Raw genomic sequence first — 16,916 nt, forward strand, 5'->3', positions numbered from 1 at the left:
ACACATAGATACTTGGAATTTATATGATGTCATGAATGATATGATTCTTAAATTGCAATTACAACTCGAGAAGAAGCGATTTTGTGCATTCCAAAAGGATGGTAAATGGCAATGGATAAAATTTTTGTACTAACCCTAAAAAATCCATTAAGAAGAGGGTGAGAAAATTCAGTCATTAGTCTTCCTCTGCTAAAATCCTCCACGCAACAAATAGTGGTGGGCTAATTATTTTGTCTACAAGGCGACAATTTCGGCCGATCCAATATTAATGCAAATGACTGCATTAATATTGTTATGGTAATATATCAGCCTTCTTGTCAATTGGCTTTTACTAGACTTAGAGATAAAGAATTGACTTATATTGATAGTAGTGGTGATGGGAGATTCAAATTTTTTGAAGATGTTGCTCAAATTAAAGATAAAATGTATGCTGTTACACACAGTTGGAGCCTACTTTTTGCTTTTGAATATACTAACCAATGCAGCTCATATCTAAAAACGATTGCACAAGGCTATAAAACTAAAGAATTTATGAAGATATATCTTGTGGGTTCAAATGAAAAACAATTGTTGTTGGTTCGTCGTTATATGAATTATGAAATTTGTGGGTGTGTGACAAAGAGATTTAGAGTTTTCGAATTGAATTTTGATAAGCATGAGTGGATTGAGAAAAACGACTTAGGTGATGTTGCTTTGTTTGTGGGTGATAATTCTTCAATATCTATCGCGACTTCAAATGTTTTAGAATATGAGTCGAATTGCATATACTTCTACCATGATTGTGATTATGAAGGAAGACGTGCTTCATTTCAAGATTTCGGGGTGTATGATATCAAAAGTCAAAGGATTTCAAAGCTTGCACAAACTATAAGACCCTGATGAAGAAGATGAGCTACCTCCAATTTGATTTTTGCCATCTGTTTATCTATTAAAAAAAATTGTTACAGCTTGGTCATGGATTTTTATTTATTTTTATTATCTATCTATTTATCTGTAAAATTAGTTACACCTTTTTATTAAAGATGTAGGTTCAATATTTAACATATATGATGATTGATTTTATATTCTCACAACAAGGTCATGGAATTTTGTTAGTGCACTAATTCATCAAGCAACTGAATTAGATTAATTCATCAAGGAAAAAAATTTAAAATTTGTATACCTTTATTATAATCTTGTGTCCAAATTGTGATGATTTCGACCCTTTGGTAATCTATGGACGTCTTCAAGGCTTTAAGAAAATAATAATAATTGAAGTCGAAAGAAAACTTTAAGGCTCCGTTTGGTTTATGGGAAATGAGATTTGAGAATGGGAAATCAATTACTTTCCCATGTTTGGTAAGACCAGGAATGGGAAATCATTGCATGGCCCATGGGAAAGTAGGGGGGAAGATGAAACCATCCTCCTAACTTGGTTTTTGTTTTCCCTCATCATGGAAAGTTTGGGGAAATGAACTAACATTAAATACTCATTTTTCATGACCATTTTGTCCCCCTTAATAATTTAGAATTACAATATATTATTAAATGCATTCTTTTTTTTATTTAATTTAATATGGGTATAATTGAAAATTTGTACAAACTTTATTTTCCATTCCTACTCAAAACAAACATGGGAAATGAAATAAAGTGATATCTCCCGATTACTTTCCCAACATTACCAAATGTGGGAAATAAATCTTCCATTTCCCATCACTTGGGAAATAACATGGGAAATGATTTCCCCTCAAATTCATTCCGTGAACCAAAGGGGGCCTAAAGAGTTCTAGGCTCCAGCTATCTCATGGGAAAGGAAGATGTTTTTGGTCTGCAATTTGTAATAGTTATCCTATTTTTCTTTTGCATTTTAACCATTTTTAGTGATATTATTTTTCTATTTTACGCTTATTATATTATATAGGCTTATTTTTGTGATATATTCCTGAAAGTGTGTTTGAATCTCACTTTGCCTCATGAAACTCATTTTGTCTCATTTTACCCCATTTTCACACATACTTGTCTCACTTTACCCCATTTTCACAAAATATTAATTAAAAATTTAAATTTAAATTTCAAAATTTTAAATCATATTAAATATTAAAACATTTTTTAAAAAATAAACCAAATGATTATGCGAGATTAGCTCCTCAGTATCAGTCATCGGATGCACAAACATCCACCACCGTCAAAAAGAGGACCAACACTCTATAAGCCCCCGCCTATCCCCTTGATCATAATTTATTAATAAGAAACAAAAAAGAGATACAAGAACAGTAGGGGGGACCAAACCAAACTTTGCAAAAGAGAATGACAATGACAAAAATGCACAACAACATGCTGACATAAGTGACCAAAACTCTGAAAAAGTAAACAAAAGAAACTAGGAGAATTGGTAATTAGGCATGCCCAGCCAGTCCCGCTGACAAAAAGCAAAATAAAAGAAGGCGTATTCCAGCAAATTAAACCAGAACCCAAAGCACCATGATTTGCCAAAGCATCAATAGCATGATTTGCCAAAGCATCAGCAGCATGATTACCCCCACGAAAGATATGAGAGATCTTAAATGACATGTGTTGGAGACGATGCATGCAATTTTGCTAATCAACTCGTAGAAGCCAAGGGACCAAATGTGGAGAGTGAAGGAATTTAGTAACTAACAACGAATCAGTTTCAATCCAAAAATTATGCCAAGCATGGAGCCAAGAAAGCTCAATGGCCTTAATGACTGCTAAAACTTCACTGAAAATGCCCTAAGAACATGGCCCTGATAATCGCGAAACACACCACCACTACTTGCTTTGCCAAAGCAGCCTTTGTGAGCACCATCAATATTAAGATTAAATAATATTAAAACATTATTAAATATTAAAATATATATGTTATAAATATAATCAGAGTATGAAAAGCACCACTGAATATTGGGAGTAGGATTGTATTTGCTCTTGTGATTTTTACACTAACAAAATTTCCTCTCAAATAGAACTCACTAACTCTCACATTTATCACTCTCTTTTCTTCTCTCAATTGAGTGTGTTATCACTTCTCGTTTCTTCTCTTTATCTAGCAATGAAGAGATGAAGCCTTTAAATAGGCTGAAGAACCCGTGATGTTCAGTTGGTTACAAGGGAAGATGGCAGACAAATTGCTTCATTCTTTTCTTCCTTTCTTTATGTGGGCTCTACCACGTTCTTTACAACAATATATATATATATAGAGAGAGAGAGAGAGAGAGAGAGAGAGAGAGAGAGGAGGAGATGGAGAGAGAGGGGAGGGGCGGGTGTAGGGATGTAGTTTTTTTTTTTTATAATTTCTTTATAATTTTTATATGGATTTTAAGTTTTAAAATTAAATTTTTTTATTTTCAATTTATCTTTTGTGAAAATGGGGTAAAATAAGACAAATATGTATGAAAAATGGGATAAAGTGAGACAAAATGAGTTTTAGGGGGTATATCAAAAAATAAGCCTATTATATATATATATGTATATATATATTTGAAATCTTTAGTTTTAAATTTTTCATAAGTGTTATTAAAACACATGATCATAAGTGCACTTATAAAAGGACATTACTTAGAGCATCCACAATGAGTTCCTTAAACCACCTCCTCAGATAAATTTTAAGGAGGAATTGTAAAAATATAACTTCAACCATGCTCCCTATCTACCTCCTAAAATAGAGAGACCTCTAGGAGCTCCTAAATTTGAGGAGAGAGAAAGGACTTTTAGTGGCTCCATATAATTTAATGCTGCTTCATTTAATGAGTATTTCAAACATTTATTTAATGCTAACTATTTTTTATTTTATTTTTAATAGAGATAGACCGATTAGAAAAAGTTATAGCATTTATGACTCCCTAAACTAGAGAGCACGATTGAAGTTTAAATTTTATAGAGAGCTCTTAAAATAATTTTTATATATTTTTAGCTAAAATTTAACTAAAAAATAGAAAACATGATTGTGGATACTCTTACCTCCTTTATTGGAAGAACACATTCCTCATTCTTGATATAGCAGGTATGCAAAAAATAATAATTCATTAAAAATAAAAAAATAAAATTGTATATTACATACGTATTAAACTCGAGGTAAGGAGTAAGCATTTTCCCAAGTGAGGTAGAATTTGTCATGGTAATTTTGGTCAATCGAAAGGTAAGGTAGGGCACACGTGTCAGAAGACATGTGGACGAACAACAACCAAAACCAAAAAACACCCAAGTCGGCGAGTCAGCACGAGAGAATAAATAAAAAAAAATAAAAAAGGTAAACCCTTGACACTGCCTCGCACAAAGTCGCACTTGCACACACCCATTGCTTTCAGTCGCACATCTCATCTCATCCTTTTCACCCGCCATTGAAGGTTCTATCGAAGCTCGATCTCTTCGAGTCGTCATCCACTACCTACCTGATAGCCCAATCCTTCACTCATATCTCCGATCTTCCACTCTTCAGCCGCCGTTGGATTGCTTTGTTGCAGGTGTGCAGGCAAGCTTCAGATTTCATGACTTTTTGTTCTTCTAGTTTTCCGATTCATGAAATTTCCTAACTTTGTGCAATTACTGGTGATTTGGTGGCTGGGTATAAAGCATAATAGCTTTAATATTTTCTTTTTTTGTTATAAATTAATTGTATGCTGGTATTTTTGCTGCCCATATTAGGAGATTTTGTTGTAATCCAATAGATTTTGAAGCTTTTTATTTTTTTTTAATTTTTATTATTATAGTAATTTTGAATTATGAATGGCAACGTCCTAATATTGGTGAAGTTGCTGATCAGTGTTTTAGTTTAAACATTACTTTTTCGTTGTTAAATTTTTTTGTTTTGATTAGTAGCTTTAGTATTGAGAGGTTTAAATCTTATCTTGTATTGTATGAGTGAGGCTTTATACTGTTAACATAAAAGTGAGGAACAATGACAAAACTATGGTAATCTCCTTTTTAAATGGGAGGGTTAAGGATAAATTACAACATTGTTTTTTTTTTTTCTTGATATCTATTGGTTGGAAGATGAAAATTATACCAAGCAAAGTGTCTTTGTACACTACAGAGAAGAGAACGTTATCGTTAATTTGGTGTCTGAGCTCTGACAACTATCAACTTTAATAGTTTTGGTGGAAATTGAATTTTATTGAGCCTCTCAATATATCTTTTCATTTTGTGTTTGTATTCATGGGATGATGTTAAATTAAAGGGGAGGTTAAGGATAGATTGCAACATTGTTTTTCGTTTTCTTGATATCTATCAATTAATTTTTATGGTGGCCAAGTGAAAATCATTACAGGTAAAATGTTTTTGTACACTACAGAGAATTAAACATAATTTGGGTACTAGTATCTGAGCTCTGATTGCTACCAATTTGAATTTTTGTGGGGAAATGACTATATTAAACCCTTCTATGTATATTGTATGCTTTCAATTTAGTTTAATATCCATGAGAAAATGAAAGTTTATTTGAAATATTATAAGAAACTAATACTTCCCGCTAAAATGTCATTCTGCAGAATACAGACAAGCAAGCATTATCGAAGCTCTGTGTCTGAGCTGCAAAGATAGATTCGTCCGATCGTAAGCGAAAGAAAGCAGCTTCTTCTATCTGGGCGGCAGATCGCACGAACAAGGACAGAGAAAAGTCAAGCCACCAACAAGAGCAAAAAGACGAAAATGTCCTCGTCGGTGGGGAATCAGGTGAGGGCATCCCACATACTGATCAAGCACCAAGGTTCCAGAAGAAAGGCCTCATGGAAGGATCCAGAAGGTGCCATCATCAAGAACACCACCCGAGACTCCGCAGTCTCTCAACTGAAGGGCCTCCATGATGACATCATTTCTGGCAAGGCCAAGTTTGATGACCTCGCCTCTCGCTACTCTGACTGTAGTTCTGCCAAACGCGGCGGTGATCTCGGTTAGCACCTAACTTTCACAAAGTTCAAAATTATGGTTTAGGTTTACAATTGTGTTTTGTCATTATAAATTATCCCATTAAAGGCATTAAAATGTGGGAAATCCAAACAGAAAACGTGCACAAAACTGCTTAGTTACAGACTGCAGTATAGTATCTGAAATATGAGCTTTTGATTTTATTATTTTGAGAGGAAACATAGTTTGGTGGACCAAAATAATTGCAATTCTTGTGGACAAGGTGTCCACTACAAACTAAACAGCTAAGCATCTCCAGGAGAGTCTCCAAATTTTAGCCAAATTCTAGCTAAAATAGTTAGAAAGCTATTATAGCAAACCACTTAAAAGGTGTTTCCTCAAGCAATGTTCTCTATTTTGGCTAATCTGAGATTTTTTATTATTATTTTATCTTTCTTTCCCCCTCTTTCTCTTGCAAATCAAATATATTAAAAAGAACCCAAGCCCACTAACCTCCCAAATGTCTCTATTTCTCTCCCCCGTTTTTCTCTCCTCTTAGCTAAATTCTCTCTCCTCCTTGCTAGATGTAGAGAGCCCAAAGTTGGTTCTCCAAAATAGAGAGCCAAGTAGGGAGTCTGCTGGAAGGAGGATTTTCCATCTTTTTAGCCAAAGTAGCTAGAGAGTCTGCTGGAGATGCTTTAATGCAATAAATCTTTAGCTATCAACGGTGAAAAATCTTGGTAAGAACAGCTTTCCAAATCCCAAGATTGCCAAAGATGGACCAAAGCTCCAAATAGGCCAATGCCCAAAGTAACATTTAAAATATTACATAATCAGTTTATCCCGTAAAAAATTTCTCTCTCCCTTTTATAGTCTTCAATTTTTTTTTTAATTCTTCCAAGTACAACACCCCAAAAGCAGCCATCACCTCCCAGTTCCGCAACACCCCTGCCTTTTTCCCTCCACCAAAATCCTTGTGCCTTCCACACAAAAAATCTGTGCAAGTCGTTGGAATTACCCAACTTTGCAAAAGAATGACTTCCACTTGATTAGTTAGGGATTAAAAGTGAAAATTTATTTGTGTTATTACGTACATATTGTCTAACTATTGTTAAGTAACATGTTGATGAGTTTTACCTGTGATATTTTCCTTCTCATCTATCGTTGCTAGTCATGTAAATTATCTTGCTGTAAAGAGAATAGGCCCTACAGAAGGCCTATAAACCATGATCTTATTCCTCAAATAAGATTTAAATTATTGCTGAGGTGCATGCCAAACTATTGCTGCAGGTCCTTTTGGCAAGGGCCAGATGCAGAAGCCGTTTGAAGAAGCAACATTTGCTCTCAAGGTTGGGGAGATAAGCGACATTGTGGATACAGATAGCGGAGTTCATATCATCATGAGAACTGGTTGAGCACTGGAGGAGTGAAACTGGTTTTGCAACACGATTTGTTCCTTATATTAATGCCTATGGCTGGCAGCCAACTCTTATTGTATGAAGTGATGGTGACTCTTTGATGTTTGAGTACTGAAAGATGGATTTAAGCACCGTTTCTCATAACGTTGTTATTCTCCGAATGTTATGGTTGTGGTTTTGGATTTGCTATGGAATGTTTTATCTGTCTCTTTGCGTATGTTCTGAATTCTGATGGCAAATACTGTTTTTTTTTTTTAAAAATTATAGTGTTGCTACTTCCACTATTTTTACGCCCGCCAAATTTCAATTCTAAACAATAATAATCCTCCCTTCCTTTGTACCATTGTATCATGACAACATAGTTACAAAAGCAATTACTAATAGGTGCTTGACAACATTTTAAGTTACACGGTTGTATCCAATACCACCCCCGACCCCCCCTCTCTCTCTCTCTCTCTCTCTCTCTCTCTCTCTCTCTATATATATATATCCTTGGTTATGCATTAGTGTTGGATCTTGTTTGGACCAGATCACTCTCCATTTTGGGTGTATGCACTCAGCAACCTCCGTTGTGGTGTAAGAGTAAAGTGCTTCAACACTTGGCAGCCTCCATTGTGCGGTAGCAATAAAGTGTGTTAGTCCTCGGCAACTTCCATTGTGTGGTAGCGGTGAAGTGTTTTTTTTGTACTCGATAGTCTGTTATTGTTGGGGTGATTTAGGTGGTGTGGGCCTTTGAGAGAATTGATGAGGAGCACTTACCGCGGGGGTTCAGAATGGGGAGCCAAGCCCAGGATACTTCAAGGGAAGTTCAACCAGAAAGAAATCTTCTTGTGGTCTTGCTGGGCCAGTGGCACGGGAAACACAAGATGTCAAGTATGTGCCTTTAACAAAGAGGAGATCAGTAATGAGAATGGAGTGAGGGAGAGAAAATCATGGTAAAGTTATATAGGAGCAGTTCAAAATGGGAGATTATGGTCATTTGGCTTGTGTTTTCCACAAATGTAGGGGTGGGCATGGTATGAGATGACATGGGATGGAGGTCATCCCGGTGTCAATCCCATATAGGAGAATCGGTATGGGATGACACGGGATGGGAGTTTTTGAAAATACGTTCAAACCATACCGAACCTAATCGGGATCGGTATGATTCGGTATCAATGTTGATACCGTAAAAAATCTACAAATTTTCATAAATAAGTGTAATACAACAAAATAAACAATCAAGAGTCTTGATTCAAACCATTATTAAACCATGGTCAAAGCACATGCTTTCTACTCAGCTAGAAAGAAGAAGAAAAAAAACATGCTATTTTATTTATTTATTTAGCTATTTATTTTTTGGGATATTTGTTGAAATGTCATCTACACTTACACCTTAGTTTCATTTTGTCACCTGAAATTTTTTTTTAAGTGAAATGTCACCTGAATTTTTCAAAATCCATGATTTGTCACCTCAGTTTCACATAATCCAATTTTCCATATATTTTCAAGGGTATTTTAGTCTTTTCATTTTCAAGAATATTTTTAAAATGGAAAAAATTATTATTAAAAAAAATAAATTTTAAATGTAAAAATGGTTGGGGGTTAAATGTGAAAAGATATATAATTTTTGTAATTTCCAAAGGTCTTTTCATAATTTTTTTATAATGATTTTTCCATTTTAAAAATACTCTTGAAAAGAAAAAGACTAAAATACACTTGAAAATAGTTGAAAAAGTAGATGAAGTTAAACTCAGGTGACAAATCATGGATTTTGAAAAATTCAGGTGACATTTCACTTAAATTTTTTTTTCAGGTGACAAATTGAAACAAAGGTATAAGTTCAGGTGGCATTTCAATGAATATCCCTTTATTTTTTATATATGAAAAGGAAAGCAATTGAAGAAAATAGAAAGAAATAGCCATATTGGTAATAACTATTAACAACACCACACACACAGATTCAAATTGGCAACATTAGCATTCAAACAGATAACTGTTAACTAAATTAGATGGCGAACATGGAATGATCTGAAATGCCACAATATTACAACCCATTGAATGGAAAAAGCGCAGGAGAGAAACAAAGAGGAGTCGAAGAAGAAATCCGTGGAGAGAGAGGAGGAGGAAGTGAATTAATTAAGTTAGGGTTATTATTTACATGTACTGTTCGATGCGGTATGATACCAAAGCGGGATCACAAAGTCAGAACGATGTCGTGCCAGCGATAGCGGGATGACACGGTATCATCCTGTTTACATGTCAACACCAAAAGGGACGGCACGAGATTGGCATGGTTTGTACGATTTGGAATGGTTTCGGTATTCCGGTTTTAATGTCCACCCCTAGGTGGATGCACATTGAGGTTAGGGCTTGTTTATGGCTATCTATGTATGAGGACCAAAAGGCGATGGTTGTAGAAGCCATATTATGTGCAATTAAGGCATAATATGGATATTGTTGTCTAACTTGGAGGATGAGGGTGGACTATTCATAAGAGATTATGACTAAAACTTATCCCTCATAATCTCACCATTTCAAGGGAATTAGGGGGGATACGTTTTAGTTATCAAACCTCTTATAGATAGTCTCCATTCTTCCTCCAACTTAGACAACATATCCATATTATGTCTTGAATGCACATAAAATATAGGCATTTGCCTAATCTAGTCCAATCAAAGGACATATAATGATCAGAACTCCATCATTATATGTCCATCATCACTAATTTTACTCGAAAAAAGGAAAATAAAGAAAGTAGGAAACATTTAGAAAAGAATGAAGAAAGAAAACTATATAACTAACCAATTAATTAGTTGAAACTACTTATAATGGCCCAAAGCCTGCATGCCAGTCATTGACCATAAATAGGCATTTTCCCCTAGGTGTACGCTCCCAATGGAACATTCAACGCAAGAATCAATTCAAGTTCAATGCAGTACCTTCAAACATTTAACAACACCTCTTTGCTCTTCTGTTCGTGCTTGCTGCATTGTTCGTGGGCACCAAGCAATACGAAAACTTCTCTACGTTTGATTATGGTTGAATATGGTGAGTAGGGTGTACTTATTAAAATTATATTTGTTTCATAATTTAATATATCTTTTTTGGTCTTTTTATATTAGGGTAAATTAGTAATTCAATAAATAGTTTGGTGGTAGGGTGTACTTAGTTAATTTTAGGATTCGTTTAGCATCACTCATTCCAAAATATATTACAGTTACTAATTTCATATTGAACTAAATATAATTTGATCACCAAATAGACATATATATACAAGTTATTTCATAAAAGGACAACAATATATAAGCACCAACATATAATACTTTTCCAAACTTATCGTATGAGTTTTCAATTTTGAGTCAATTTAATCCTTCAAATGGTTGGGTATATTTAGAATTTTGAACTAGTTTCCAAAATTTTCCAAAATTTCTAAGTTTTCCGAAGTGGAATGAATATTGAAATTCCAAATTTTTTTGAAAAGGAATGAGAATAGAATTTTCATTCCGATTTTTTATTTAGAATTTGAATTCCCTGATTTCGATTCGACCCGACCGAAAGGCAGCCCCTATGTAAATCCAAAATGGTGTACACTTTGAAGGCACCAGATGAAAAGTAATTTATTTTTTCCAAAAAAGAAAAGTAATTTTGAGGAAGATGTCTTGTTTCCAACAAGAGAATGATTTGCGACAGATATTTTTGGTAAAAGGATTCAATTGTCGTCGTCAATTTCCAATTACGAATAAAATGTAAGTGGGGAAGTAGCATCACTCGTTAATTAATGCTACTGAATAATTGAAAGTTAACTTAACTATGTACTATTAATTACCAAAAAAAAACTTAGGGTGTGTTTGTTACACTGTGCAAGCTTGGACTGGCTTGGCTAAAGTTTTATCCGTGTTCTTAGTGAAACCTGTCTGTAGAAGAGGGACTAACAGTCTCGATGACCCAAACAACTAACAACCACACCCAATCGTCCCACAACCAACGGCCCACCAAGCGGCAGCCACAACCACCAGCCACGACCACGGGCCATAGCCACCCAAGAAGGAGAAGACAGAATAGAAGAGGAAGAGGAGAGAACATAAAATTTTCAAAAAACAAAACAGAGAATAGGAGAGAAAATGGAGAAGAAGAGATGAGAAATTTTTTGAAAAAAATAGAGAAGAAGAAAGAAAATGGAGAAGAAGGGAGAGAAAATTTTAGAAAAAAACAGAGAAGGTGAGAGAATTTTTGAAAAAAGAAAAGAAAAGTAGACAGAAGAAGAGGAGAGAAAATGGAGAAGAAGAAGATGAAAGAGATGTAGAGGGGAAGAAGAAGAGATGCATAGAGGTTCTTCCAAAAAAGAAAAAAAGAGATGCAAAGAGGAAGAAAGAGATGGAGAGAGAAGAAAAATAAAAAATCTTACTTAAAAAAAAGAAAAAGAAAAAAAAAGTCCTGGTCTAATCAAACATACACCAAGCGCTGTACAAGTGTTATCCAGTTTATGCCAAGCCAAGCCAATCCAAGATAGTACTAATATTTAATGCAGTCCATGACAATCCCCCGTACCAAATGACCCCTTAATATTGTATGTACATATTACAAGGATTCAAAATTTTTTTTTCTTCAATATTTTTACTTTAAACAAATATATAACTCAATCCTCAACTCAATGGCTCGGAAAATTATTGTAAAGTACAATAATATGACCACGTGATATAACTCGTTTAAGTGTTCAAAAATCATCATTTGATACGCACCAGCTAGGAAAATTTGATATGTACAAAGCAAGCCTAAAATGCCCCGTCGCAGCTGATCATTTTTCCAGTTTAACTACCTTCTTATTTATTTATTTATTATTTTAAAAACTAGTGTAAAATGTGAAATTAAGGTAAAAGACGTCTGTTGGTCTTACCAATGCAGGCAGCGACATGAATATGAAACTGTCTCTGTCGTTTTATATCTTGTGCTTGTCCATTGGTCTTTTTAAGTCCTGTAATAATTATTAACTCAACACGTCTTTATTATATCTTTCACTTTCATTTTCTTCCAACTTTTCATGAGGGATATTTTTTATTTTCAAAGAAAAAGTCCCTTTTTGAAAAGGAAGATCAATTCAACATGTGATTGTGTTTGATCACTTGAAAAGATTTACTCATATTCGGCACATAGTTGCTTTGTATTTTTGTTTGTTCATCAATAATATACTATCGCTTATTTTCAAAAATAAAAAACGTCCCTTTGGATGTTTTTACATGCATTAATTTTGCATTTCTACAACTTGGACAGGAAATCGAAGAGCTAAGTAATTATTAACTTCGCCTAGGGGTAGCTACCTTTATTTTCTTTCTTTCCAAGTCCTTTTCTATATATCAGAAGTTGAATATAAAAGAGAGAGTGATATATATCCACAGAAGCCACTGCATTTTACATATCAGTAGTTGGGGAATTTTCAGTTGAGTAAGTAGTAATAATTATGAATAAGGTGAAGAAGCCTTTTGAGATTGCAGGTAGAAGCTTAATCGACTTGGTCTTCTCTTGGTCTCTTAGGAATGTTCTCGACAGAGATCTTCACAAACACCAGGTTCTTTTTTCCAGTTATTTATCTCCTCATTATGCATATCTAGCTAGCTAGTGTTGTCAACTTTCCTTTCAGCTTATTTTTTAAATATATATATTTTTGTTTTGAGTTATATAAATTTCACATTATTCACTTGCAGATGACCAAAATTCCAGAGACATTTTCGACAGTGGCGAGTTACATGAAGTCATTCATTCCTTCACTTATTGAGGAAACACATGCTGATTTACTCTCAAACATTTCGGCAATTTCGCAGGCACCTATTTGTGAGATTCTAACTGTCGAAACTTCTAAGCACCATAGGCCTCCCAAAGACTTGTTTTATGAAATTAAAGTTAGGAAGACGATTGCGGCCGAAAGTAATGCAGGAAAATATGAGCCAGCGGTTGGAGATATCTTTGTCTTGACAAATATTATACCAAAATGCATTGATGATTTGAACAGGCCTACAAATTTCTATCTTATTTCATATGTTCTCGGATCAAAAGATGACAGCTCAGACAAGCTCCCAATACTCTCATCAAAGCCTATCAGTGGAGAAGGATACAAGCAAATAATAAAGAGCAAGAGAGAAACACTGTTTGCTGTCTATTTGATGAACATGAGCACAAATGTTCATGTATGGAAAGCATTGAACTCAGAAGAGACAAACACCAATATCATTAAGAATGTGCTGCAAGTGCAACCCAATTCATCAGATGTATTTTTCTGCTCTCTTATCCTTAACTCAAAGCAAATAGTCTATCCCTCACTAATCCATTTCATGTTTGTATCTTACAGGGGGAGAATTCTTGCACAACCTGTTTTTCCAAAGACATGTGCTCCCCTGACCTTTCTACAAAATGGCCCACAATGTGCTCTGATCTAAATGATTCCCAAAAGGCTGCAGTTTTAAACTGTATCAGTTTGAGTAAGTGTCATCACCATAATGCTGTAAAACTAATATGGGGTCCTCCTGGAACTGGAAAAACCAAGACAATTGGTACGACACTCTTTGTCCTCCTTAAGTTGAAGTGCAGAACACTAACATGTGCGCCAACCAATATTGCCGTGTTAGAAGTTACGGCACGACTCTTGAGGTTGGTTAATCAGACTCCTGAATATGGAAAGTATGGACTAGGAGATATAATTCTATTTGGGAATGTGGAGCGGATGAAGATCGATAATTATAATGACCTTTTTGAGGTGTTTCTTGACAGTCGTATTAGTATTCTGTCCAAATGTCTTGCCCCTTTGTCTGGTTGGAAACATTGGTTAGCATCCATGATACGTTTACTTAAGGATCCAGAGAAACTCTATTCCTTGTATTTAGAGGAAAAGAGGGAACAGCACAAAAAGAATGAGGAGGACGATGAAGAAACTGATAATAGCGGCCCAACAAGTGACAATGAGAGTTATCTTTTGACGTTTGAGGAGTTTGTGAAGAAAAAATTTGATTACTTTAGCGAGCATCTGAAAACTTGTATGGTAAACTTGTACACCCACTTGCCAACATCTTGCATTTCACTAGAGGTGGTGAGGGACATGATTATAGTTTCGGATTTGCTTCAGTTGATTAAATCTATATTGCATCGGGACGGTGTTGCTAATGAAAGGTTACAATCACTTCAAAAAAATTGCACTAAAATTCTTAAGTCGCTTCATAAATTTTCTGTTCCAAATTCAAATCACGGACAAACAATAAGAAATTTGTGCTTGGCAAATGCTTGTTTAATATTTTGTACTGCGTCAAGCTCTGCACAATTGCACACTGAAGGAATGGCACCTCTGGAAATGTTAGTGATTGACGAAGCAGCTCAGCTGAAAGAATGTGAGTCAGCAATTCCTTTACAACTACCTGGTCTTCGCCATGCTATTCTCATAGGAGATGAGAGGCAACTCCCTGCTATGGTTAAAAGCAAGGTTTTCTTTTTATCCTTTGTTTTCTTTAGTTTTTTAAATAATGAGAAGCAAAAGCACACACACAAATATATTATCTTAACATCTTAGCAAATGAACTTGTTAGCTCTCCGAGAATGCTGAATTTGGAAGAAGTTTGTTCGAAAGACTTGTACTGCGAGGCCACAAGAAGCTCCTTCTTAATGTCCAGTATAGGATGCATCCATCAATCAGCAGGTTTCCGAAACAGGAGTTCTACAACAATCAGATATTAGATGGTCCAAATGTCAGTGAAGTAATCTATGAGAAGTCCTTCATTGAGGGCAGAATGTACGGGCCATACTCCTTTATAAATGTAGCCAATGGAAAAGAAGAATTTGATCTCGGGCATAGTCTGAAAAACATGGTTGAGGTTGCTGTTGTATATGAGATAGTTTCAAGCCTTTACAAAGGTAATTACTGTCCTAAGGTAGTTGATGTTCTTAGTTCTTGTAAGAATATGCTGCTTGAGAAGGTTTTAGCTAGGTACATGATACCTACTACTCTTTAGTTTTGTTAACTTTTCCTTCTTCGCCACAGAATTTACTCGAACAAAAAAGAAGGTTAGTGTTGGGGTAATATCACCTTACAAAGCTCAAGTTAATGCAATTCAATTGAGAGTCAGAAACTACAGTGAAGTTTCTGGCAAAGATTTCTCTGTAAGTGTGCGATCTGTTGATGGATTCCAAGGTGGTGAAGAGGATGTGATAATTATCTCCACTGTCAGATGTAATGGGAATGGATCTATAGGTTTCCTCTCCAATCGTCAGCGAGCAAATGTGGTTCTAACTCGTGCCAGGTATTACTGCATATTACATTGTAGGTTGCTCATGTTGTAGATTAGATTTGATGAAGTTAATTTTTTGTGGTTTTGTTGGTGTAGGCATTGCCTTTGGATATTGGGGAATGAAGCGACATTGACTAACAGTAACTCACTTTGGAAGAATCTAATTCTTGATGCGAAGAAACGCGATTGTTTCTATAATGCTGATGAGGACAATAACTTAGCTCAGGCTATTGCAGCAGCCCTTCTAGAGCATAACCAACTACATACTCTGCTTGATGCTGATTCTCTGCTGTTCAAAAATGCAAAATGGAAGGTATGCTGCTACTTCTGGTTTTCTTTTTTTGTCATCATCAAAGTATCTGCTTATGTGTTCATTAGCAATAATCAGTCTTTTTCTGATATAGGTTTGGTTCGCCAACGAATTTAGGAATTCAATAGAAGAAACTAAAGACACCGAGATTCGACAGGACGTAATTTCTTTAATAAAAAAGCTTTCTAATGGTTGGCGCCAATCTCAGAATGATAAAGTGATTATAGGCCATGGTGGGACTTCTGCTGAATTGCTAGAGACGTATGAAGTCAATGAGCTGCTGTATCTCATTTGGAGCGTAGAAATTCACAAGCAGAACTCAGATTTTGTCCAGGTTATGAAGCTTTGGGACATTGTCCCACTTTCTGATATTCCTAAACTTACAGAGCGCCTTGACATCATCTTTGGGAATTACACTGTCGATAAGATGAACCGTTGCAAACACAGATGTTTTGATGGGTATGTAAATTGTCCTTGGAACTTCTTTTTTTCAACTTTTATTCCTCACAGGTTGGAAAAAAGCTCAGTTTCATAGTACCTCGAACTTCAGTGGATTTAGCTTAAATAACTCATTATTGCTTCATTGGTGATCAGGGTCAATGTTGTTCCAAATAGATGGCCAGCAGATTCGAGCAGCTGCGACGAAGCTGATCCAACGGTGTTCCTTTCAAAACCATTTTCTTCACTCAGTCTGAGAGATAGCCCATCATCAAGTTCATCTTTTAGGTATGTTGCATGCATGTGGTCGAAAATATTTAAGTCTGCTGGGATATCCAGCTTTCACTTCCTCTCTTCTACAACACAAAATATGTAGCTCAAATCACCATTTCTCTAATTTGTATTCATGGATTGCTTTAATTTAAGTACTAATTATTTCGTATTAATTATTATTATCAGAACGAGTGGAACCAAGGGCACCGGATCGAGGCCAAGATGGTAATTAATGTTGCTTATTTAGTGGTACAATTTCCTGTATGTTCTTCATAAAACAGACTTCGGTAAATGCTAACAGTTTTGAACTTTAAAAGACTGTGTTTTAGCTGTATGTTGGAAATTTGTAGCCATTGCCAATTTACCTGTGATGTAGAAGAAGCATGTTTCAGTTGG

General features: G+C 35.2%; 2 protein-coding genes and 1 pseudogene across 3 annotated transcripts; all 3 read left to right on the forward strand.

Annotated features, from left to right (window-relative positions):
- The first annotated feature begins 105 nt into the window (after window positions 1-105).
- LOC148920562 (putative F-box protein At5g60060) lies at window positions 106-879 on the forward strand (annotated as a pseudogene).
- A 3,376-nt stretch (window positions 880-4,255) lies between these two features.
- On the forward strand, window positions 4,256-7,470 carry LOC148920563 (peptidyl-prolyl cis-trans isomerase Pin1). 2 transcript variants are annotated; one of them, XM_089046844.1, is made up of 3 exons: window positions 4,256-4,465; window positions 5,481-5,881; window positions 7,126-7,470. In XM_089046844.1, the coding sequence occupies exons 2-3, from the start codon at window positions 5,641-5,643 to the stop codon at window positions 7,248-7,250; spliced, it is 366 nt and encodes a 121-aa protein (XP_088902970.1). In that variant the 5' UTR covers window positions 4,256-4,465; window positions 5,481-5,640; the 3' UTR covers window positions 7,251-7,470. The 2 variants fall into 2 exon arrangements, with proteins under 2 accessions (XP_088902970.1, XP_088902971.1); XM_089046845.1 differs by having other exon boundaries at window positions 4,265-4,457.
- Window positions 7,471-12,690: 5,220 nt separating this feature from the next.
- On the forward strand, window positions 12,691-16,916 carry LOC103322342 (uncharacterized). The gene is made up of 9 exons (XM_089044666.1): window positions 12,691-12,798; window positions 12,935-13,495; window positions 13,576-14,697; window positions 14,801-15,125; window positions 15,253-15,511; window positions 15,596-15,812; window positions 15,904-16,268; window positions 16,404-16,535; window positions 16,707-16,916. Exons 1-9 carry the CDS (start codon window positions 12,691-12,693, stop codon window positions 16,747-16,749), a joined length of 3,132 nt encoding a protein of 1,043 aa, XP_088900792.1. The 3' UTR covers window positions 16,750-16,916.

This window comes from Prunus mume, linkage group LG2 (assembly GCF_029339155.1).
Source record: "Prunus mume cultivar Tortuosa linkage group LG2, ASM2933915v1, whole genome shotgun sequence".
NCBI lineage: Eukaryota > Viridiplantae > Streptophyta > Magnoliopsida > Rosales > Rosaceae > Prunus > Prunus mume.